At 36.0% G+C, this 25,550-nt stretch overlaps 3 protein-coding genes across 3 annotated transcripts; 1 reads left to right on the top strand and 2 right to left on the bottom strand.

Moving 5' to 3' along the window:
- Positions 1-8,828: 8,828 nt before the first annotated feature.
- LOC108044834 (zinc finger protein 135) lies at positions 8,829-10,054 on the top strand. Its single transcript, XM_044459171.1, has 3 exons — positions 8,829-8,925; positions 8,980-9,622; positions 9,895-10,054. The coding sequence occupies exons 1-3, from the start codon at positions 8,850-8,852 to the stop codon at positions 10,052-10,054; spliced, it is 879 nt and encodes a 292-aa protein (XP_044315106.1). The 5' UTR covers positions 8,829-8,849.
- Positions 10,055-13,958: 3,904 nt separating this feature from the next.
- LOC108038070 lies at positions 13,959-14,540 on the bottom strand. Its single transcript, XM_017114787.2, has 2 exons — positions 14,439-14,540; positions 13,959-14,215 (listed from the first exon to the last, which is right to left on the bottom strand). The coding sequence occupies exon 2, from the start codon at positions 14,200-14,202 to the stop codon at positions 14,023-14,025; it is 180 nt and encodes a 59-aa protein (XP_016970276.1). The 5' UTR covers positions 14,203-14,215; positions 14,439-14,540; the 3' UTR covers positions 13,959-14,022.
- LOC108038071 (hemotin) lies at positions 14,453-14,721 on the bottom strand. Its single transcript, XM_017114788.2, has one exon. The coding sequence runs from the start codon at positions 14,711-14,713 to the stop codon at positions 14,453-14,455; it is 261 nt and encodes an 86-aa protein (XP_016970277.2). The 5' UTR covers positions 14,714-14,721.
- Positions 14,722-25,550: the final 10,829 nt, after the last annotated feature.

Genomic DNA, 25,550 nt, shown 5'->3' with positions numbered 1-25,550 from the left:
TTCCACCTGCCAGGATTCGTAATTTATGTTAAGCGCCGCATTTTTATGTTCAAACAAGCGAAGAAGCTGCTTATCATACAAGGCGAAGCCTCAGCTGAATTCTCATTTTCATTTTCATTTCACTCGCCTCGTCTTTGGAGTCACGGCAAAAAGTTAATTGAAACACACGCAAGAATGAAGCATGGTGGAAAATATTTTGAGGCACACTCATGCGGCGAAAAGTGTCAAAAAGTCTGCAAATATATAAAATAAGTCAAGTATAAATAAATGAAAATTTCTGCTTGGAAGAAAAAATATTTATAAAATAATTATGATTAGCTTTATGTCTTTAATTGGTCTATGTATGTTTAAGAATCCAAAGAATATAATTTAAGAACACAATGCAAAAAAGAAATTAAAATAATTATCATATTTGTCAATACCAGATGACTTTTATTATTATTATTAATAATAAGACTTAAATGTTTCTATAAAGTTTAATATTTCAACAACTGCATAAACTCTGAAGCTGCCAATTTTAGTCTCACAAGTTAGGTGTAAATTCATAGAACCAGACTGGGTATAAACTTTTCCATAAATTGAAGAAGTGCTGGCAAGCCTTGACTGCTCCGCACTTCGTTCACCTTTCTCCCGGATTTCGGATGAGACTTAATCCTTGAAGCTGGATATCAAAAGCAGCAAGGCAGATGAAAGGACCACTCGATGCGTTTTTGCCGGCAACGAATATTTTTAAAGCGAATAATGTGCAATTAAATTATGCATTCGACAAAAAAGTGCCTCGCAATAATGTAAAAAAATATACAATCACCGCAATGAACACAATCGCTGGATCGCATTTATTTAATTAAGAACAATATTACGCGAGTACTGGGAGAGTCGGGTTTTTTTTTCGGGTGGTGGATGAGCGGGGGCCAATTATGGCTATAAAGTGTCTTCATTAAATTATAAATTCACGAGCTTAACATAATTTGCATGGCAATGCATTTTATGAAGTACTTTGTGGCCATGAAAAACATGAAACCGATGAACATGAAAAAAGCTGAAGGAAAAAAAAATAGGCGTTTCAATAATGGAAAAAACACAAAACTGGGGCCTCGTAATTGGAAATGGCCAACGGCCTGTTGACACTTGCGGCATGTAAATTAACAGTTATTATTGCTGTTTAAAAACTACAATGCAAACAAAATAAATGCCGGTCAAAACAGCTTTAAAGTGGCAAATTGATAAATCGCCCGACAGTCGTACAGCCACTAAGCCCAGAATGAAATGTGGATTTTTATGGTAGCCCATAAATTATTCGCTCCGATAAGCAAAAACAAATGCGCAACAGATTTGCCCAAACAAAATCTATTTATTGTTATATAAGCCTTCCCGTTCTCCTTGTGATGGCGAAACCCGGGGCTTTGGCCCACGTTCGTATGATTTTATTTATGGTCTACATTTTTGATTTGGGTGCCGTAAGTTTATTTTTCAACCGGCACAATAGAATGGGGGAACATTCTTCCCCTTCAGCTGTGCGGCTGAAAAGCGAAATGAAATTATTAATTTGCATGTGTGATTATTTTCATATAAATAAAATGAGGAGTCGGGAAACGAGAGTCCATTTTTTAATGCCCTGCGGCTCTGAAAAGTATGCTACGACTGTGACTATGACCTAGGCTCCGCATGTGTGTGTGTGTGTGTGTGCTCTTTTTCTGTGTGTGACTGTGCAAATTAAATTTGCATATACGGCGCATGTTTTCTTTACTGTGGGCAATGCAATAAACAACCGCACACAATCAAAATCATACAGGGATTTTTTGTGCACAAACTAACTTTGAAATAAACCGTTTTCACTGAAATAATTCTAAGAAATATCATAAGGAATGACTAAAATGAAAAATCATTTAAAAGCAAATCAAAATTTAATACAGCTTTTGCGTATATTTATTTGATTTACTACTTAACCTCTTGTTTACTTTAATATTTACGTTCACTTAAGCGACTATTTGATAAGTATTGCAAATGGTTGCCTACAGTGATTTCACTGCAGGGTTGATAATAATATATTAGACTTTTCTTAGCATTATTTATGTTGCCATTAAAAGGCACCATATGCCGTTTTTAAGGTCGTCTTTGATAAATGGTGGTAGTACAAAAATATGAATAAAACCTTGATTTAAAGTTATCTTAACGCAATAAACTTAGAGGGAAACAATGCTTATTAAAGTTGTATTTATCATAGACAAATGGGATTAGACCTGCAGCATAAAAAATGTTATGCCTAGCCGACTTGTTCATGGTAATTAAATCGTATATACTATCTACTGATTAAGCTCACATTGCTAATGTTTATGTTTTATGTTTTTTTTTAATTATTGACTCAAAATGTCTATGAATTTTTTAGTTAATATTTAGAAGGAATTTTGTTCCTTACACTTTTGAAATTAAATATATTCATTTTTAAGTGAGATTACATGTTGTATATGGCACAAACAAGTTCCTTACTAATAACTTTATTTTTCAGATATGTTGAAAATTAACAACATTTTCACACACCCTTGAAATAGTTGCCAGCGGAATTATCATGTTTCTTTTTTTGCAGCAATTTGTAAAACATAAATTTACCCAGCCATAAGAGGTGCCTTGTGGGCCAGTTTTTCTGGTTAATTCAATAAATGTGTGTTGGCCATTGGTAAACATTATTATTGCTGTGTAAATTATCGAGCGATTAATGCGATTGCCCGGGGCACTCGGCATATATCCTTGGCTACAGGTTCGCAGCTGCTGCCGACGAGCTAAGCAAACAAACTTGAACAAATAAATTCGGTACGTGCCGGCTATGACTTATCACCATCGCCAGCAAATACGGCCAGCATACAAATGGATCGTTGAATAGCCAAAAGTACCAACAGTGCCAACAATAATAACAATTGCAAAAGGAGTCCGAACAGAAGCAACAAGCATTTGTCATGTGACAATGGCTAGCAAAAATCTACGAGCTGCATGGCCATTTCATGGACTAACCGCAGAGATAGCGAATCCAGTGGTCCGGTGGTTTCGTTGGTCGAATGCCATATTTTATTTATGGGCACAATTCCGTTGCACAAATTTGCCGCCTCGACACTTGGCCACACTTCTGGCCAAGTAATAGACCCATAACGGAGATACGTGTTTGGCAAATTTGCTTGTTTGCAGCTTAAATTTAATTTATAAACTAAACAAACAGAGAAAACGTCTGTGGCTCAAATTGGTTGTGTGCCTGTTCCTCTAATCAATTTAACGGATTGACAGTGGTCACTTTTAGGTAGCTTATTACTCGTTTTTTTCATATTTAATTCATAGTCTAAACTAAAATTGAATAATTTAGAATTTATCGAAAGTAGGCACACATATTTTTCTATTTATATATTTAAAACCCCAAATATTTGTAAATTTCCGGAAAAGCTTAATATTTTCTAGTACCAACCTTCTTTTTAATCGATTTTCTCTAGATATTTTGGTGAATCTTTTAAAAATATTAATTGTTCTAATATGAACTGTTAACATCACTATTTAATAGATAGTCGCAAAACATTTGAAAATGAAAGAACTAGTGCCAACTGTGCTCCCTTTTTGGCTCATCAGGGGCAATTGCAAAATCGTTAGACTGACGACAGTTCTAACAGGTCCCCAAACCCATTAAATACAACCAACTCCCCACCGCTTCCCACATTTCATTCTTTTTGCATTGTTATGTCGGACACGTAGACCGGACTGGCCAAATGCTATGCAAACTTTTGCACAAATTAACAAATTTTCCCAAACACACGGAAATAAAGTCCTATTTGCCTATGTCGCAGTTTGTTTATGCTCTAGCCTTAGGTGGGCTAGGGAATAGAATAAAATGGAAAGGATAGAAAGGATGGAAAGGATGGAAAGGATGGTGCTGTGGCATTGGTCAGACCGCAAATGCTGCAAACAATTGTGTTTTTCTTTAGTAAATAACTGGACAAGTAGAACGGGATTTGACACTTTTTTAGCTGCACACACTTTGCGGCATGCAAATTTAATTGCCAAACGCCTGAAGGCGATTGTCGCAGCTTGAAAAACGAGTATTTGATTAAATTATGAATTTTTATTTGCTTGGGATTTGTTGCATATTAGATGATGACAGAAATGTTTTTAGTAAATTCACCACAGTATTTATTTATGACAGCTTTTCTCAAGGAAAAACTGAAGGCAAATACAAAATGCAAATGGCAACGAAAATCCAAATTCATATCCAGGTGGCAGGATGCAAAAAAGCAAAACAAAAATAATTACATTTTAAATTGGGAAAATAGTGAAATGTGATTCCTTACACAAAGGAGTCCAAATCCAGCCGTGACTCGTTTTTCGGCTTTCTGGAATCCAAGGATTGACAGCCAGCCATGACGCTTCATTTATATGTTGATGACAAAATTTGCAATGCAATCTAAGCCATCGGCCTTCTGGGAGGCCGCCAATAAAAGTATCTGCAAGATACTTTTACGTGCCTTGGATTAAGGTAAAAGAACCAATTCTAATATTGATGACTTCAACGTGGCTGCGACACGATGGCTAAACCACAGTAGCAAAGCTAATAAATATGATAAAGACGATGTTGTCTCCAAAGGGCATACAATAAATTTAAAGAGCCTTTACCAGTGTTTTTACAATATTTAAATAAAATACAAAACAAAAAAAAATTGAATGTAGGAAATTTAAACAAATTAAAATAGGAAACTAAAATAGTATCTTAATTTGTATAGCTCTTAAAATAAATATAAAATGCAAACATATTTACATACTTATAGTATAGGCCAAAAATAACATTTTTATGGGGTAATATAATTTCAGTTAAAAGTTTACAACGCAGTGAAGGACGCATTTCCGACCCTATAAATTATATTATATAAATCTTGATCAGCATCACCAGGAGAGTCGATCTTGCCATGTCCGTCTGTCCTTCCGTCTGTCCCTCAGTCCCTCAGTTTTAAAGCTATCAGCTCGAAACTTTACTAAAGTTGTATTTCTATTGCAGGTAGTATATAAATCGGAACGAGCCGGATCGGACGACCATATCATATAGCTCCCATAGGAACAATCAAGAAAATTTTTTTTTTAAATTGTAACTTTGTTGTTTTTAATTTTTTTTTGTTTTTTGGGACTTGGTGATAAATAAATACTATGGAATTACGGTTTTAATTAAATTAAAATCGGATAATATTATCATATAGCTGCTATAGAAACTATGGCAAAATGCAGCGCAAAATCGACATGCTTCATTGTTTTTAGTAATATAGGCATTGAAATCGAAATGTAGTCGATTTGTAATAACTGCAAGGGTATATAAACTTCGGCTTGCCGAAGTATGCTTCCTTTCTTGTTTTAAATTCCTTTAATAGATATGAACGAAAGTAGCTAAAATTGTTTTAATTTTAATTTACAGAATTTATTATTTTAAGGCAATCTCTTGTTTCACGAGATATATTTTTATCCACCAATTTTAAGGACAAAAAATAATAAATATTTGGCCCGTTTATCCTTTGAGCTGTACATCTTTAAAGTTATTTACATCCTAATAATGCTCACAAAAAAATGCTGCCAGAGTTATAATCCGACCTTAAGGGCGTGAAAATCCCTAGGCAAATTTTACAAAAAACATAATACGGTTTGTCCAACATCTCATTTGCTCATCATTGTTGACATGTTCTGCTGTGACAGAAGCAAATTAAAGACGAGCAAAGGAATGGGGCACGAAAAAAACGGAAATCTCATTTGTCGAACGTGCATATTTAATTCCACATCCGACTGGGAATAGAACGTATTACTAGCTTTAGTTCCTGCCCAAGAGTATGCAATAAAATGCTTTCCAACTGCCATAAAGAGCTCGGCAGACAAACACAATTTCGATGCTTGTGTACTTGAAATAGATTTTTAATAGTCCAACTGACATAGACAAATAAACAGAGAGAAGGGGCATGCAACTCCTTTTCAATGGCATTGGAGTCCTGCTTTATGCCGGGCTTTTGTTTGGCAGTCGAAAGCATTTATGCGATTTTGTCGTTGGAGCAAAACACGAAGATACACCCCACACACATTTCCCACTGCAAATATAAGTTTATGAAATATGTCATTTGTTTGCTACACAGATATGTATGAACTATTTATGGAGACAGAGAAATGAACAGCAAATTTGCTGTTGTCGAAACGAATTAATGTTTAGCTGGAAACAATTTTCCTTTGATTGTTGTCTCCCTTATTGTTGTTGATGATTGAATGCAGTGCGTTTCATAAGTTATGAAAAATGAAGAGGCCAGTTCAAAAAAATGGAAAGAAAAACAAGAAAGGAAAGCTAACTTCGGGCGGAGCCGAAGTTGATATACCCTTGCAGAATACTCTGTAAATTATATTCTCCAAAATTATTCATATGAATAATACTCATAAAAAATCCCAACTTCCTAACTTTAAAAACACCAAAGTTATGGCATTTCCAATCGTTCAGTTATATGGCAGCTATAGGATATAGTCGGCCGATCCATATGGAATTTGGTAGGTCGGATTAATTGGCCAAAAATAAAACCCATAGGAAATCCCAACTTTCTAACTTTACAAACACCAAAGTTATGGCATTTCCGATCAATCAGTTATATGGCAGCTTTAGAATATAGTCGGCCGATCCTTATAAAATTTGGTAGGTCGGATTGATTGGCCAAATATAAAACCCATAGGAAATCCCAGCTTCCTAACTTTACAAACACCAAAGTTATGGCATTTTCGATCAATCAGTTATATGGCAGCTATAGGATATAGTCGGCCGATCCTTATGAAATTTGGTAGGTCGGATTGATTGGCCAAATATAAAACCCATAGTAAGTTACAGCTTCCTAACTTTAAAAACACCAAAGTTATGGCATTTCCGATCAATCAGTTATATGGCAGCTATAGGATATAGTCGGCCGATCCCGGCCGTTCCGACATATATACTGCGTGCAAAGGAAAGAAGGGTGTGTGCAAAGTTTGAATTCGATATCTTTAAAACTGAGAGACTAGTTTGCGTAGAAACAGACAGACGGACAGACGGACAGACAGACGGACAGACGGACAGACGGACAGACGGACAGACGGACATGGCTATATCAACTCAGGAGGTGATCCTGATCAAGAATATATATACTTTATAGGGTCGGAGATGTCTCCTTCACTGCGTTGCACACTTTTGACCAAAATTATAATACCCTCTGCAAGGGTATAAAAACAAATAAAGTTATAATATCCGCATAAGAATCCATATAAAAACCACTTGCAATTAAAAAATACAGTTTTCCTACTTCACATTCAATTTGTAAAATTTATTTTTAAGATAAGTCTACAGCAATTTGTTAATAGAATGCTTAAAGTTTTTAATTAAGGTTTTATACTTTTTACTTAAAGAACAAAGAACTTATTTGTAGCCGTGAAACGCACTGTAGTCGAGATTGATGCACTTCGAAATGACCCAAGTAATTTGCTGGCCCAATATTTTGTGGTCCTTTTGGCCATTTAACAGCCGAACAACGAGCTGGCGGTAATAAAGTGCCAAATAAATGCAATAAAGCTGTTGGTACAAGTCGTTGTCGAAATCGGAATTGGAAGGGGAGTTTTCGGGAGTGCGGATGGTGCCATAAATGTTCTCTCTTCCGGCTTTTATTACAAAACACACTCAAAAACAGCAAATAAAAAATGCAAATAAATAAACGCAGCGAACTGTCGAACAATTGAAAAGTTCCCCACAATAGAGCTGGGACTTAACTGCTTACCGAAGGAGCTGCAACGGAATAGTCCTTAAAGCGAGTCCAAGGATGAGGGTGGTTGGGTGGATGGGTGGTTGGGTGTTTGGGTGGCTAAGTGGGTGGTTTCGGGTGCTTTTGGCACAACAGGATTACAGGCAAATTGCAAAACGTCTTTGCATGTCTCAGGCAAACTCACACACATACACACACACACGAATGTACATTGCCCAAGCCAACTAATTTTATTGCTCAACACATTCGTGCCTTGTTTATTGCCCGACTACTCGCCCCCTCTCTTTCAAGCCTCCTCTACCTTTCTCTTTCCTCAAGAGGAGACGCGGATTCGAGTGCAAAAATTTTAACAAGAAAATTGTTTAAGTGCTCCGTCTTGAGTTCCCCGATTAGGCCACTGACTGATGGCCAGGTCTTTTAAAGCTGTCTGTTTACTTCGCATTCTTCTTCGGTCAATAGCACTCGCTTAAAGTTTTGTACAAAAAGATTCAAATTGATCTGCACTTTAAAATAAGTATTAGTTAGAAATTATGGCCGTTTACTTCCATTTTCGAAATATTTTTAATCATTAAACTATCATTTTCTAATAAGCCATTATAAAAATGAAACATTCAGTTTAAATTTAAATAAAAATGTAAAAAAATTAACTTAACTAAATACTAAATTTTTATATTTTACGAGTTTTTGTATTGAAAAACTTCAAATATTCATTTTATTCAAAAATATTCAAATTAATCTGCACTTTAAAATTTATATAAGAGAGAAATTCTGTCATTTGACTTCCATTTTAGAAATATTTAACTATCATTTATTATCATATAAGCTTGTAAGCAAAATCAATTGTCAAAATCGAAAGTATAATCGATGAATTTTCAATATACAAAAATTTCTTTACTTACGTGTTTTTGTGCCAGTGCACAAGTAAATGCAATCTTAATCTTACGACTTAAAGTGTAATTTCCAACCGAGTAGGCAGCATTAAATGAAATCAGAGCAGGCTCGTCTATAGCTGACTGACTTTTCAGAGCCTGTAAAATCGAGGAAATTCTACGGCAGCTCAGTTGTGAGGTGTATTCAGCAATCATGCCGAACATTTTCCGCAGTTTTTTATCAGATCGATATAGTGGGAAACAGGAACGCTTCTACAAACGCTATGACGGTAAGGTTTTTGTACTATCTTACAAGTATATATTAATATCTTTTTAATTAACAGCTATTTTTCAAGCCATGCCCAATATGCCACCGATGCCCAGGCCAAAAACCAATAATGTTATAAGGACAAGCACAAGAGTCGACCCTAAAAGCAATGCAAACTTTACCTATCATTATGGCAACAGGGAACCCACTACCGATTGGCGTCAGAGCAATGATATACCAATTGTGGTCCGAAGAGAAATGGAGGAGCGACTGGGCATCCAACTTATGCCTCTACAACCAATTTCAGAAAGCAACTTGATCAGTCAGACCATCTGGGAACTGAAAATGCCTGGTCAATGTCTAGAGGTAATCCCCAACACCCAAAGCGGTGCTAGAGTTGGCATTATTACGGTTTTGGTCCAACCTGCAAAGAGTAATCGTGGCAGGGGAAATGCGACTAGGTCGAAATTAATTGGTAGACCACCAAATTTAGCCAAAGTGCCTGAGCCACCAAATATTGTGGTGGAACAAGCACCACCGCAGCCCAAAAAACAGGCGGAAAAGAGACGTTTTAAGCGACAGGGCGAGCAGTTTGAATGCAGCATATGTGTCAGGAAATTTGATCACTCCTGGATGCTGATCGCCCACATAAGAACTCACACCGGCGAAAGACCCTTCGTCTGTCCCGAAAAGAGTTGCAAGAAATCCTTTGCCGATCGGTGAGTAAACAATACCATAAACTTAAAAACAGAAAATAAATAACGAATTTGATCTCAGACATCTGAACATATTTTATTTGGTTTTACCAAAGAATCAATTTATTAAGATTTCTTGATTGTTTAAAATGTTACTGAAAATAATGTCTAAAGTTCAATTTTGATTTTTAATATCTAAACGCTCTTTCAATTAAATACACTGAGTTACTTAGTTTTTATTCAAAATTAGTTATTGCCTTTAGAAGCTAATATTTATAAATATTTATTATTTCTAGCTCCAATCTACGGTCGCATCAGCGCACAATGGGCCACCACGAGTGGCAATATCAGTGCGGACAGTGCAGCAAGTATTTCAGCCAGATGTGCTTCCTGAATCGCCACTCGATGGACGCCTGTCGCAAATATCTGATGACCATTATGCATAGAAAGTTCTAGCTTCAACAAATATATATTCTAATTGACTATTGTGAAAGTTGTATATTACATAAACAAATAGAATGGATGAAAAAGTAAGTTTAGTGGATGAGAAAAGAACTGAAATCTCGAGACCCAAAAACGATACATCTATCACTGCTAAAGCTGTCATTCTGTGATGGCAGCATATCCACTTAACATTTCAAAGCAAAGCGCCTCTGCCTCAAAACGGCAGTTGGCCCAAACGTATTGGCCAAGTTTCAAGTACCGCCGGCCAGACCAAACGCACACATACACACACACCCGATGAAATTGCGTTCAATGCAACTAAATTGGCTCATTAGCAAACAAAGTGCGTCAAGGCGATGGGGAGGAAGGTGGCTTCCAGGACGAGAACCGTTTCTTTGGCCAGCCAAAACATTTTCCCGACGAGTGTCTCCACCGCCTCGTCGATTGGTTGCAATCCTCAAAAGTTCCAAGTGCAAAAGTGCTTCGCTCGGCGACTAAATCAAACAATGCCAATGAAAGTGCACTGAGAACAACTACTTTTAAAAACCCGCAGAGATATAATACATGTATTTTACTATTTTTAGTTTAGTTTATCCTAAAAAGCAATGCATGTTGGATTTAATAATCATTTTAAGCCGAATTTTAATGTACAAAAAAAATACAATTATTTGTATAGATTGATGTTCAGAAATACGATATCTTATTAACCAAATTATCACATAAACTAATATGAAGAAATATGGTTTTGAAATTTTTAGATATTTAAAAACCTAATTTCACACTTTTCAAGATTTTAAAGTATATAGGAAATCATATAATTCCTTGGAGCAGTCGTAAAAATGTAAGTATGGAATTTTCTTGCAAGTTTTAGGCACACGCACACTTCTTCTGGACAATTAATGATCAGAATGGAGGGGGCATACATTCAGAGGGGCATTTGTCTCTTTAAGGAGACGACTTCGATTGCGGTTAACCCCGGCCGCAGTGTAAATCCCACATTTGGCGGCAGCAGCTGCACGGCCAAGTGCCACGGTCGCAATGCAAACAGTTCGATGCAATTTTGAGGGAAGGACGACGGCTAATGCCTTAATTTATGGTCGCCAGATAAACAGAATATGATTTAAGGACCCCCTCTCTCAATGTAAAACATATGTCCACTAAAACGCAATTACTTAAACGAAGCGAACAATGAAACAGGAGCGCCAAATGTATCGTTTTATTTAAATATTTGATGAGTCCGCGTCACCTAATAAAATTGTAAAACATGAGCATTTTATTGGGCAAGAGTCTTCCGAAATTTCTTTTGCTCCTCGTCTTTTTTTTGTCGCTTTCTGTCCGGATAACTTGGCTAAAATAAAAGGGGTGGGCGGGAAGTTGAACTAAGTGAATTTTTATGCCACCATGAACGCAAGTCGCGTGCTTCTGCACAAAAAAAACAAAAAGCGAAGAAAAGTTCAATGGACATGTGTAACACACTTAGAATACGTTTAATTCTCAATATTTTAAATATAATGCTTACACATATATTTATCTATTTGAGAAATCAAATGAATCTTTAGATTTCTTTAAAATATCCTAAATAAAATAATCAATTCATCAAAAATCATTAATGTTTTGAAAAAGTTACAACAATGCTATAAAGGAAAAAGATTAAATACAATTTTGAGAAATTGAATTTCGGAAACATATATCCATGTTAAAATACCTCAAGCTAGAGTATAAAGATGAGCAGCAGCCACAGGATCCAAGGCATCCTTTGCCGTACGAACGTATTTTTAAACTAATTTTCCAACTGGGAGCATTTCGATGGCATTTAACGTGCCAGCCATCAAGGAGAAGGCAGGACACTGCAGCAGGATCCAGAGGAGCAGCCGAAGCTGGTCAGTTGAGCCGTAAATTATTTTAGCGTTTCAATTTGGCTGGAAGGGAGACAGCAGCAGCAGCCGTCATTGGCTGAATGGGTCCCATAATAAAGAATATATACGCAAGACTATCTATCTATTGCTTAAAAGTTACCCAAACTGACGAGCAAATAAAGTTGACTAATTCAATTGGATTTGCATTTGGTTTTCCCATTTTGGGGAATTTTGTGCTAAATAAGTTGCTGTATTGCTAACTCATTTTTGTTTGAATTAAGACTAATTCAACGACAACTTCTGCATTGAAAATTTCAATTGAAAGCAAAGAAAAATAAATATTTTATTTATCAAAAATAGAAAATGATAAAATTGATTTTAAGAAATGTAGTAATTGTAACAAATGTTTTTTAAAAATGATTTTCCGAATTAAATTAATACTATTTAGAAAGGACGAACAGTGTGTGTTAAGTCTACAAAACCAATTACTACAATGTATAAATATTTTTTGCTGATTATACAAATTCAACTAATATTTTGTCACAATTTATCCACTAAACTCGCAAGCTCGACAATATTTACGTATTTTCTGGTTCACTTTATACACAGCTAAAAATGTGTAACATGGAATTAAAATTGTTATGAATTTTATTACAAATGTTTTGGATGTTTAACTAATAAATATGGAATTTATTAAATGAAAATACATGTTTAGATTCTGCTATGAATGTACAACGAACCATTTATTTAATATATATAAATCATTTAACCCAATTATTTACTTACTAAATACTTTTAATTTCCCTCAGCTTTAGCTCTTTAAAGTTCACTTAAACTTTCGCAGTTTTAATTCAGTCAATTTCATTTTCCTTATTACCTGGGACAACTTCGTCGCCGTTAACCGAATGAAAATGTCATTTATTAGCGCATCTCGTCCTGCCACTGAGGGCCATCAAAACCGCCGTGCAGCTCTAAATTTTGCAGGTCGTGAAAGGAAACGTCAGCGAAGATGCATAGCCAAGTTTTTGGCTAAATTTATGACCCGTCGTAAGCAACCAACAACACCCGGATACACCTAACCAAACATACACCCACAGACATCACGTTCTCACCTTAAGCTCTACTCAAAGGTACTTCGTACTTCCCAGGAACTCATCAACAATTTTATTACTGGGCCACGGGCTACATGGCACCCAACACTTTTTATGGAAGCGATACAAACGGAGACAAATAAAAACACTGGTATTCGATATACAAGATAAATGATTCATAACAGATTTCGAAAACAAGGTGCATTATCCAACTGACTGTCATTTTTACTATCACGTTTTCTTGTATACTTTCTTATATCTTATTTTCAAGCAATGGTAATTAAATTTAAAATATAATATACATTCCTTATGGGGTCCTTAATGTGACCTTCACTCTACTCTGCACCCTACTTTTTGCAAGGGAATAATAACTAACAAGAAAATGGGTCAAAAAATTGTTCAACTTTAAAATGACAATTCGAATGCAGATTTTTAGAGAATAAAAACACATTTCGTGAGAAGTATTTTGCATTGAATTTTTTATTTCTTTCTCATTTCCTAAATTAATACATTCTCTCAGTTTGAAAGTACATTTTTGTACTTAGGCACTAATGATATACATTTTTAAATGATTAGGGTTTTTCTGGTATGTTCTAATTTTTCTCTTTATAATTATAAATAATAGACTTAAAACCGTTTAAGAGTATAATAAGATAAGGCATGAACAGTACTGGGAACTTAATCTCACAAAGTATTTGGACCAATTAACATTAAAAATAGCATACATATATAATAATGTATGATACGAATACTGGCATTGGCATATAAAAACCAGCTGCAAGATAAATGTCGTTTTTTTATACAGAAAAAAGTACCAAACTCTTTTTCTTTTTTTTTTTGATAACAGTTTAGTTTTTTTTTCTTATTTTTAGATTTTCTATTTCAAATTGTTTCTCTACAAATTCAATTAAAAAAAACTTCCATGAATTTATTTTAATTCATATAAATAAAAATTATGTTTTCTTATAATTAGGTTTTTTTTTTCTTTGTGCAGTGATTCATATTTATTGTATTCCGAGATGTAAGTGCTTTGTCAATAGACTTCTACCCGCTCCTCAGAGATATTGTCAGAAACAGAGAGTAAAGTCCCCCGACCCCGGGATCTTCTACACTCGCGGACATTTAGACAGCAGTAGTAAAAATATATAAAAACCATTGCTATAAACACCGGTCCGCAGATGAAGTAGGATAGATGAATTTGGGGATCAGTCATAGTGTTGCACTTCCTAAAAAATATAAATCTATTTAATTTCAAATATATCACTTGATTGTAAGTGCTTGATTTTCGCTTTCGGCAGACTATTTAAGTAATTATTGTTATAAACACATCATTTATAATTTAAGCACGGAAATAATGTAGAGTAAATTCGTTATCACAAATTTAAGTTAAAATGTTAGCCATAAGTTTAAGTCATAGCACTTTTAATGGTTCTTTATTAGTCAGCTTACAAAAAAATAAACTTTTAATATTTGTCTGCGCTGTTGTTGCTGTGAATCGATATTGTGTTTTCAACTAAGGAGCCACCGGGACGTATTGAAATTCGACTCAGGGGCAAAGGAAGTACCCGCTTTTCGATCTGAGCTCTTCGACGATCGCGAACACACTGGTACCAGTAATAGCAAAAGCACAAGAATGCAGCTGACATTGCAACTCCGAAGGGTATGAGCAGGAACAGATTGATTTTCCAGTCTTTCAGAAGTGTCCATATTGGTTCTTCATCCATTACGCAAACGACGCTCAATGAACGAACCGAGAATCAAAACTAAATAGGAAGAAAACACAAAATTTATTTCGCCTCAAATGGCAATGTTTTAATCTTTACACTTAGAAATAAATGTTCAAAAATATTCAAATATTGTCGAAATATCTGATAATTATTTATTTAAAATTTCATTAACAAAATTTGATATGAAATACTATTCAGAACAAGAAAGGAAAGCTAACTTCGGGCGGAGCCGAAGTTGATATACCCTTGCAGAATACTCTGTAAATTATATTCTCCAAAATTATTCATATGATGCATTCTTAATACTCATAAAAAATCCCAACTTCCTAACTTTAAAAACACCAAAGTTATGGCATTTCTAATCGTTCAGTTATATGGCAGCTATAAGATATAGTCGGCCGATCCTTATGAAATTTGGTATGTCGGATTGATTGGCCAAAAATAAAACCCATAGAAAATCCCAACTTCTTAACTTTACAAACACCAAAGTTATGGCACTTCCGATCAATCAGGTATATGGCAGCTATAAGATATAGTCGGCCGATCCTTATGAAATTCGGTATGTCGGATTGATTGGCCAAAAATAAAACCCATAGAAAGTCCCAACTTCTTATCTTTAAAAACACCAAAGTTATGGCTTTTCCGATCGTTCAGTTATATGGCAGCTATATGATATAGTCGCCCGATCCGGCTCGTTCCGACTATATACTACCTGCAATAGAAAGACAACTTTTGGGAAAGTTTCGAGCAGATAGCTTTAAAACTGAGGGACTAGTTTGCGTAGAAACGGACGGACAGACGGACAGACTGACAGACGGACAGACGGACGGACAGACGGACGGACAGACGGACAGACGGACATGGCTAGATCGACTCTCCTGGTGATGCTGATCAAGAATATATATACTTTATAGGGTCGGAAATGTCTCCTTCACTGCGTTGCAAACTTTTGACTGAAATTATAATACCCTCTGCAAGGGTATAAAAATTAATCAAATTAAGATTATGAAAAAACTAAATAGTTTATTTTTTCTTAAGATTTTACAAATCTGAATGTAAATTTAAATATTAATTAATTAATTTTTTCTTTATTTGTTAGTGACATGCTATAATTTTTGCCTCATTTTCTGAATCTTCCTTGAAAGTTCGAACATTTAGCTTAGATTTTGTGCTGACATCTTATAAATGCACTGAGCTGGCAAATTGATTTGTTGATATATTCCTTATAATATAATATACAACCCTTTAAATTTCTAGTGTATTTATGTGTATTTTATATAATGCAATGAGCTGGCAAATTGATTTGTTGATATATTCCTTATAATATAATATACAACCCTTTAAATTTCTAGTGTATGTATGTGTATTTTATATTCGTGATCCACATGCTGGCGTTCTTGATAACACGAGTTTGAATGAATCATGTAAGGGCGCTAAATTCCCAGCGTATTATTGTTTTCTTCCTCTCATTCCGCTGATGGCGATCCCAGAAGAATCCGGAATCCGGAATCTGGGGACTAGCCTCGACAATTGCAAACAAAACTGCTAGACGAAACTGCTGTGCAACTTCAAGTGCAACGCGGCGTCCAGACGCAACTCAATTCAAACTTTGAAATTGTGCGTTGTTGTTGACTGCGACTGCGACTGCTCCTGACATTTGATGCTTTATGATGGAGTAAAAACCAAAAACATCCAGCACAAAAATAGATATATGCCAAATCACAACAACACGTTGTATGCCGCATTCCATACTCCTCCAGACTGATGAGTAAAGTTTGGTTTTAATTTAAAATTTCACCACAAAGAAAGTAGATTCGTGTGCGTTTTTTTTTATTGCTAAAGATGCTGAAATTTATATAAAAAGGCACTAAAATTAATTAATTGCCTTCAATATTTTCGATTAATATGCTAAACAACCCTCTTATGAAAAAAAATTATTAAAAAATGGAGTCAAGCCAAAAAAAAACAATAATGTGCTATAGGTTTTGAAAATTGAAAAGGAAGTACCGTTTTATGCACTTCCACCTTTTTTGGTAGCTCAAAATAACTTTAAGTTGCCGCAAAATATTTCCTACAAAGCTAACTGAATTGATATTTTTAGAAAGACAAAAAAAACAAGGAAACAAGTTGCAGTTCATGCATTGAAAATCCTTTTGTATTGCTTAAAATTCTTTCGATGAAATAAAATTGTTTTTTGCCAACTATGTTCGGGGTTCTAAAATAATCGTGGGAGCTGGGTGTTATGCAGTGGGAGTAAGTTTAAAAGCGCAACAACAACTCACTCGCAGACCCGGAAAATACACACAACGCACACAGAATGGATATTTCTCATTCAATTTCGCAGGTGTTTGACTCCATGTCGGAGTGTGCCTGTTTCGAAGGAGAGGGAAAGCCTTTGTCGAATTGAGGCGTACGTGGTTTGGTTTGGTCTGGCTCGTCTCGTTTCGTTTCGTTTCGGTTGCCATTTAAGCGGATTTTCAAATGCATCCGAAATGTGCCAATGGACCAGGTTCTTTGTGGACCCAAGCTTATACCAAGGATTTTGATAATGATGCTGATAGTAAAGTGACTGTGATGACATTGATTCCATCATTGGAAACGTTGTAGATGAAGGTGCATAGTAATCCAGCGAAATCGAATAATAAATATTAGGTTTGATGTCGGCTAAGACGTTAAAATTTAGAATGTTAAAAGTTATATCCTTTTCTGACAGTTTTAAGTAAAATATGTTTAAAATAAAATATAATATATAAAGCACAGTAATTAAATAAATACACATTAGTTTGGTTGCATGTTGATAGATGATTAATTGACCAAATGTAACCCTGTTGTCAATTCTATATTTTGTTGCTGCTTTTATAATGCCTCATTCTACTACTTACTAAGCTAAACTGAAAGCAACTCAAATATTGTAATATTTTGTAGGTAGAAACTATCCCTTTTAAATAAAGTCTTGTAATATTTAAGTTGTATAATTTGAGGCCCGCATTTACAGCCAATAGTTGTTTGCTTTTTGCTGGATACTTGCCCCATCTAACCCCAACACCAGTTTTTCACCACAACCCCCTTTTATTGCATGAGAACGTGTTGCATACTTTGTGGCTGCAGCTGCTGTTTGTTTGCCTTTTGCTTTCAGCATTTTATGATACTCGCGATAATGATGGTTGGCCACAGACACATTACCCCCAACCACCCAATCCACCCCCTTATTTACACCTTGCTCATGTAATTAGATGCGCAAGTTAAGTTCGGGCGTGTGAAATTAATTAAAACTTTCGCTGCTTAAAGTTTGGACCAAAAAGAAAGTAACCATCAACTTGAACCCTCATATGGAGCATGAGAAGGGAAGAGTTTGGGAATCCCCGACAAATTGCCGCAAGACAATGTCGGGCCATAAAGTCAAGTGCAAAAGTGGCAAGTACATAAGTTCCCAGTTGCAAGTTGCTGATTGTAACTTACAGCATAAATCAGAAATAGTTTAGCCCGTCTGGCCCCCATTTCGTCCATTTGTCTGTCTGCCGATTGTCTATCATCGAAGGCCATCAGCAGACAAGCGTCGAGTTCGGTTTCAACATCCCACTTACCAGTATTTTTCCCGGATGAGTTGTTTCTACACTCACGAAGGGTATTTCGATTTTGGTTCAAGACAAACATCATAATAGATTAAGTTTTTTATCATCGACTTCAGTACCCCCTGATTCATAGGCGTTCAACATAAACATATGACATGTTTTTCTGCCACCTAATCAGACCAATTTCCTTACATTTTGTTTAAAGGCTTGACTTATTTTTTCAGTATGCCATTGTAGCTTTAAATACACCTTTATTTTACTCCTTTGTTATTAGTACAAAAGATTTTTTGGGTTTTATGATTTTAAAATAATTAAGTAAAGTATTCATTCATTTATTTTGGTAAATGATTTTTTTAATGAATTTTCTATGTCATTTTTCAGAAAGAGTATTGGCAATTTGGGTATTTTCAGCAAATATATGACCATATTTACTTTTTTTTTGACCGTGATCCCTTCGGCACTCTCCTCTTTTGGCTTGCTGTTTGTTTTCTTCGCTGTGCCCCAACATGCTGCATATTTATGGCACGCCGCAAACGTTTATCTAAACTACATAAAGCAATAAAAGTTAAAAGTCAAATAACTGTAGTACGGTTCCTTGAAGTTAGCCTTGTTGCTCTTTCAGTTGTTATTGTTTTTGTTCCAGGGTGTTTTTGCGGTGCAAGTGCTGAAACAGATGCCATCGAGTGAGTCTGCAGGAGCTATCCCCCCTCCACAGGATACTCGTATATCCTTGTGACTGGATCCGCCCTTTGGGAAGCTGAACGGAAACTGCCGACAACCGACAATGATGAGGACTCGTTATGGTTTCGGTTTCGTTGGCAGCACCTACAGGAAGTGTGAGATCTAAATAGTGCCCAGTATGAGGGATTAGCAGATAAGAAGGAGAGAATATACCCTTTAAATTAGGAATTTTACACATCATAGTAATTATAATTTAAAGCACGAGTTAAGACTAAGTTTATTTTATAAAGCTAAGCATCACTATATACCAGGTTGCAAATCGTTTTTAGGCATAGGCATAAATGCAATAATTTTTATAAAGTTTATATAATAGTTAGGCTAATAGAAATAACATTCATGCTACATTTAAATGATTGAGAAGCCCTTGGGTCAGTAATAGATCACCAAAAACCAATTGCTTCTTAGGAACTGCATTCTTTAGATACCTGCAGTGAATTCCGAAAGTCGATCTGGCATTTGTGTTAATAACCCAAGGTTTTATGTATTTGTTTACATCTACAAGCTGTCGGATCGAACTGCAGATAACTATGAAGTCGACTGGGAAAATGGAAACTTTAGAGAGAAAAAGTGGGTACCACGATGGAGGTCGAACAATCCTCGAACGTCATGCACGTGCAGTGCAGTCCTGTCCTTTGGACCTGTCCTCCAGCCCCCTTTTCCCTGCTCCTATTCCAGGCGTATCCTTTTAATCCTTTTGCCAATGCATCGCATTGCCTTGCATCGAGTTTGATTTCACACGCGAGCACAAAAACAATAATATTATGCCACAAACACTCGATGCCAACGAACATGGCCCATGTAATCACACTTGAGCTTCTCGCCCAGTCACACACACTCACTCTGGACGGGAAAACTCGGTTCCACCCACACACAAACGCTGGGAAACCCACTCACACCCACAAGGCGGCAGCGAGATTGCGAAACTTCATTATATGCCCGTTGGCAGACAGGAGCAGAAGCAGCAACCGCTATACACTGAGCGAAACCCAATACCTATTCTAGTTTACATATATTCGTGGTTAAAAATAAAAAAACCGACTAAGTTTAATGGAAACTTAGCCGTTTATAAATACTAATAATGTTTCGAAAAAGGTCCTGAGTGTTTTATTCAAAATGTAACACACTATGCATTTAAAGTTACAAGTTTCTCAATTTGACCATAAAGAAAATTGAAACATAAAAGATATACATAAATTTAAAATAAATATTAAAACTCGATTTGAAGAATTCATAAAATAAAAGAGGTAATAGTTGTTTTTTAAAAGGAAGAGTAACGTTTTTAATCCAAAAGTTCATACAACGAAACGAAATTAAAAATTATAATGTGGCTTAAGTAGTTTTTTTTAAAATTTTTTTTCGTAATATTAAAAGTAAAAGCCAATTAAACTAATAATAAAAAGAAAGTAGACTTAGACGTTCAACCTATAGATTATCTAAAATGATTTTCTGGCATTAAGTTGATTGCTTAAATTACTTCTAATAAGCAAATTTACTTTTGAAATGCGATCAGTTAAAAATTGTGCTGGTGTAATCAAAATAACACATGGTAGACAAAATAAAATATATTTTTGAACAACTAATGTTTTCTCTCTGTGCATGAACAGGAGTAGCTGGTGCACTCATCCTCCTCCGTTTACGTAGAGTCGGCCAGTTCTTTTCCATTTCTATTTCTGTGCCGGCTTCTGTTGCTGTTTTCTGTTTGGCTTTGTTCTCGGCGCTCTGTATTGTTGCTCCTTCTGCTGCCTTTCGCCTTTGGCCCGAATGGCATTGAGCTTGAAAATGTGTTTATTTGCCGGCACACACATCGGAACATCCGCATATCCGCATATCCGCACATTCAGGCGGCAAGTGCCTGCCATAAAATCGCTGAATCCATCCACGACGACGCAAACAAGCTGCCATGTGTCGGCGGGGGGGTCGGGGTGGAATCTTACCACCTTATAGGTAGACTCATAGACCCACCCACCCATCGACATTTTGGAATCGGCATCATCATTCCCGTCTCGAGGCAATTGTTGTGCATGTTTTTGTTATCTGCCGGCTGGTTGGCTGTAAGGAATGCTAATGCCACTGCCACTATTTCAATGCCAATGAGGCTATAGCCATAAGTGCACCTCAGGTGTTGGCCAACTCCAAGTCCTTTTCGGACTGGTAGGGTTTACTTGCACCCAAAAAAAACAGTATTCCTTAATTATGTGCCGTACCTTAAGTTCTCAGATTTCTACCTTCATTGGTAATCAGGAAATGCAAGCTATTTTACGTTTAAGTAGTTTGGCCACCTGCTAATTTAAAAATGAAAATGTCATTTACACTTCTTTCTTTATTTATTATATTATAATGTTTAAATGATTTTTGTTGGGTCAAATATTTTGTTTTTGTGTACGCTGATGCTGATGACATTTGTTGGGTTATTTCTTAACTTGCCTCGTCTTGAAATTAAATTCCTCCTGAGGATCGGGTGAAGTGGGGTGGTGCGGCGACGTGTGCGGCTGCCAAATGAGGCGAATTCAAGTGGCACATGGCACCATCGTAGAGTCGCAGCTTCCTTCCAAGTGCGAGTCACGCTTTCATTTGCGGCATTGGGCAATATATCAAAGCACTCAAACTGATTGCATTTAGTAGGGTCCAGGGCCGATGCAATCGTATCTTTTATCTCCATCAGTGTTGGGACTTACTCCCTATGTAAACCTGAAATCGTAAAATTTAAAAACAGATTAATCAAATCTGACATGTTCAGTTCAAATGTTCTGCATTAAAAATGTTTGGTCTTTATCTCTATATGATTATCATTTAAATGTTATTAAAAATAAATGTTTAAAGAGTTATTACAACTTTTAAACTAATTTGAACTTCAATAAAATCTTAAAAATTCATTTAAATCATAAAGATAAGAATTCAGGTGCATACAACGAATAATTCATTTATTTCTAGACATTTTTGGGACTTGGTTCAACCTTCGTTAACTTCAGTTGTGCAACACTGATCCCAATGGTCCCAGTGCATCACCGGTTGCATTATGATTCCCCGCGTTGCAGCGGCACGTTCCACAAGCGAAGACCCCCCACCCCCAACTGTCTCTTAGTCGGTTTGTTTGCTGGTCAAATCCATCTCTGCACTGCCCCCATTCCCCTCGGTTTTAATTGTCGCACAACAATGATACCTGCGCCTTAATTGGTGTTTCCCTGTCCGGCGGATGACACTTGGCCAAGCGCCAGAAGTGGGAGCCACATGCCACTTGCCACTCGCCACTTGCCACTGAAGGGCTTGTCTTGTGGATGATGTGGATGAGCGCTCCTCAATTCCGGGCCATTGGCTGGGGTCCAGCAACTGGGGTCCGAAAAACGGTGGACTTTTCCTAGTACAACTCCTGATGAGGGGCAATGAATCCTAATTAATGTCCGATGGTTTGGGAAAGAGGCCCTGAGTTGAATCAAAAACCATGCAAAAATGTTTTCCTATGATAGTAGTTTAACTAGTTGCTAGACGCGAACTCGCTTTATTTACTGCACATCCAGATATCTATGTTCAAATTACGTATCCGTCAATAGTAAGACTATTAACAAATAATGTATTTTATTTTTATTTAAATCTATGTTTTCTTCTAATAAATTTAATGGTTTATTTTTAATCAACGTTTGTTATACGCTTTTAAGAACCACAATTTTTTTGATGAGGAAATTAACGAACCTTTGAATCTTTTTCGTATACTCCCAGAAACTTAAAAGCAAGAAAATCAAGAAAGAATTTTCTTAAATTAGGTAGTTTCTTTTTTCCAAAGAAATTGTTGAAAAGTAACATTCTTTTCATGTATTGTATATATGTATTATATTATATATAACCTGACTGACCCATTATGTGGGCAGTTTCCATCCCAATCATTTAGCCCCTCATTGTTGTAATTGCCTGTTATGATGGAAACCGACTTGGGGATGAATGTACTGCATGCGGCAGATCACAATTAATTATATGCGTTGCAGTGTCGACTTATCCCTCGGCCCACAAGCCGAACCCAAAATACCCCCCAAAGGCCCCATTCCTCTGCAAATACTTTCCACATTTGTTGCGTGCGCACGTAACTCAAATGCCAAACACCTGCAGTTAACACGTTCGCAGTGCTTACAGAGCAGGTAAACAGATCCGTAGCCGTATCCCCGTATCCCCATTTCCCCATATCCTCCTACTCTAGTACCCATTTCCGTATCCCTACTCGTATCCACAGCCGTGTCCCTAGTCCGTGCCCCTTGCCAAACGGACAAAGCAGCGTTAAAACTGCACTTAAGTCAAACTTGCCAGACAAGTGCCGTGTGGAAAGTGGATGGAGATGGCGATGGAGATGGAGATGGGGATCTACGAGTTATAGGAGGGCGGAGGGATTGGTCTGCCTACTGGGGTTGCGGTGAAATAGAACCTGGAAGGGAAACTGAAGAACGTGCACTTAAGAAAATGTTTGCACAACTTTTGAATAATATCTTTAAGCAACTAGGATTCTACTTTTTTTTAAGTTATGAAATGTTTAAATAAACAATAAATGGTAAGGACATAAAATATATATAAGGTTACCAACTCTTACAGTAAGGACATAAAATATATATTAGGTTACTCTTATAGTATATATTTTATGTCCTTACCATTTATTGTTTATTTGTATTTCTTTTTATAAAATTGTATATAGATTTTTCTGAGATTTTAAAAATTAAATGCATTTTTATTTAAAATCTAAATTATTTTTGGGTAATTTTATTATGCTGATGTTTAGTAAGTCATATATGTAAACACGTATAACTTGACTATAGGTGATTAATATAATTTTTACGTAGCTAAAATAAATGTATCCTTATAGTACCCATATCTTTTAAAAAATTGAACTCGCCAGAATTGGTTTGTTTTCCTTTTAGCTAAAAAAGGTTTAAAAGTTGTGTTATTATTAAGTCTTTTGTATATTTTCTGATAGTGTAATCACCGACAACTAAACATCCATTCTCCTTTTTACGAGCGCCCTTCGGTTGTAAAATTTCATTACGAACTAAACGGTTTTCATGGCACAAGAACAGTGGTCATTCGACCAAAACCCATACTTCTTCCTTTTCTCCGTTGAAATTATCCCTGCAGTCTCGGCCGGACTTTCTTTCTTATGCTAATTTGTGGCGCTTGGACACTTAGTTGATTGGTTTTTGTCAGAGACGACGCAAAGCGTTGACTGATTGGATTTTGGTCATTTGCCGAAGACCCCAGCGCGCTATCCCCTTCAGATAGACAGAGATTATGATTAGCTGGATTTCGTCGATTTTTCGTCAACTTTAAGTTTCTCAGCTGTTATGCCATAAGCCGTTTTGTATGTAATAATCTGGGGTACATAAATCTCTGTTCGGGAGCTGTTCGGCCTTCTCAAGGGCGTGTACCGGCCCCTGTGACCTTGACCCAGACCCATTCCCCGGCTTACATAGCGAATGAGGGTTTGGGTGGTGGTGTAACAGTACCTTAACATTCTGCTGGGCACTTACAGCACTCAAGCTTACCGTTTTAAAACGCTTTCAATGACGAGCGAGCAGGGTGGTTCGGCAAAGCTTTCTAGTTCAGATGATATTAATTCCCATGTAACATATATTCAAAAACTATTTTTAGAAGTTTAAATACTAACGCCAACCTTAATCTTCAGTTTTAATTTCTAAAATTACTCAGAGATTTTGACATAATTTAACAATAATTTCTGTGCCTTTATTATTATTATTTAATAATAATAATTTTTTGATTTTAGAGGTATTCTATAGATATCTTTTCTTGGAAAACTGTGTAATGTAAAAAAAATAGTCTTAAAGAATTTAAATACAAGGCTTAATGTTAAAATTATAGGTGTAATTTTTAAGAAGAACATTGAAAGTGAGTATTTAAAGAATGTATTATTAATAAGACAAAAACCAAACCATTCCAAAAATGCCAAACTGTGTACAATACATTTTTATTTATGGATAAGTTTAATCATTTTTTAACCTCTTTCTTATTTTAAATCAACCTGGGATAAATTACTGTTCGGGTGGAGTTCTTAAAAAAAAAGCATATTCTCAAATAGTAAATCTAGATTTTAATATAAACTTAAAAAAATAAAATAAACGGGCTGAAAAAATGCCCACAGTTCACAAATTTAAATCCCGCGCCATGCTTAACAGCATACCAGGTTAACAGAGCTCTGACAGCCAAGCTTTTTGGATACAGATGTAAACAAAAAGAAACGAAACGAGAACGAAACGTGCGGCAGCTGAATTGTTGTTGTATATTTATTTCGTGCCGTCGAAACGCTTCGTTTTGCTGGAAGGAACCAAAATCAGTCAAAAATATATTAATATAATATAATCCAGATAGGGAATATATTCCAGTGAATCGGTATATTGCCAGCAAAGCAGCCAAAAGCAAAAGCAACACAACATCGAAAAAACGTTTCGTCACGCTGAGAGAGCAGTGGAATTTTTTCGAAACAATTAAAAGTGGCATAGAGAAAGAGAGGAGGCGAGAAAATCGGAAAATCA

The sequence above is a fragment of the Drosophila rhopaloa genome, unplaced genomic scaffold (assembly GCF_018152115.1).
Source record: "Drosophila rhopaloa isolate 14029-0021.01 unplaced genomic scaffold, ASM1815211v1 contig_178, whole genome shotgun sequence".
NCBI lineage: Eukaryota > Metazoa > Arthropoda > Insecta > Diptera > Drosophilidae > Drosophila > Drosophila rhopaloa.
The sequence above is the reverse complement of the archived record's forward strand: the minus strand, read 5'-3'. Positions and strand labels throughout refer to the sequence as shown.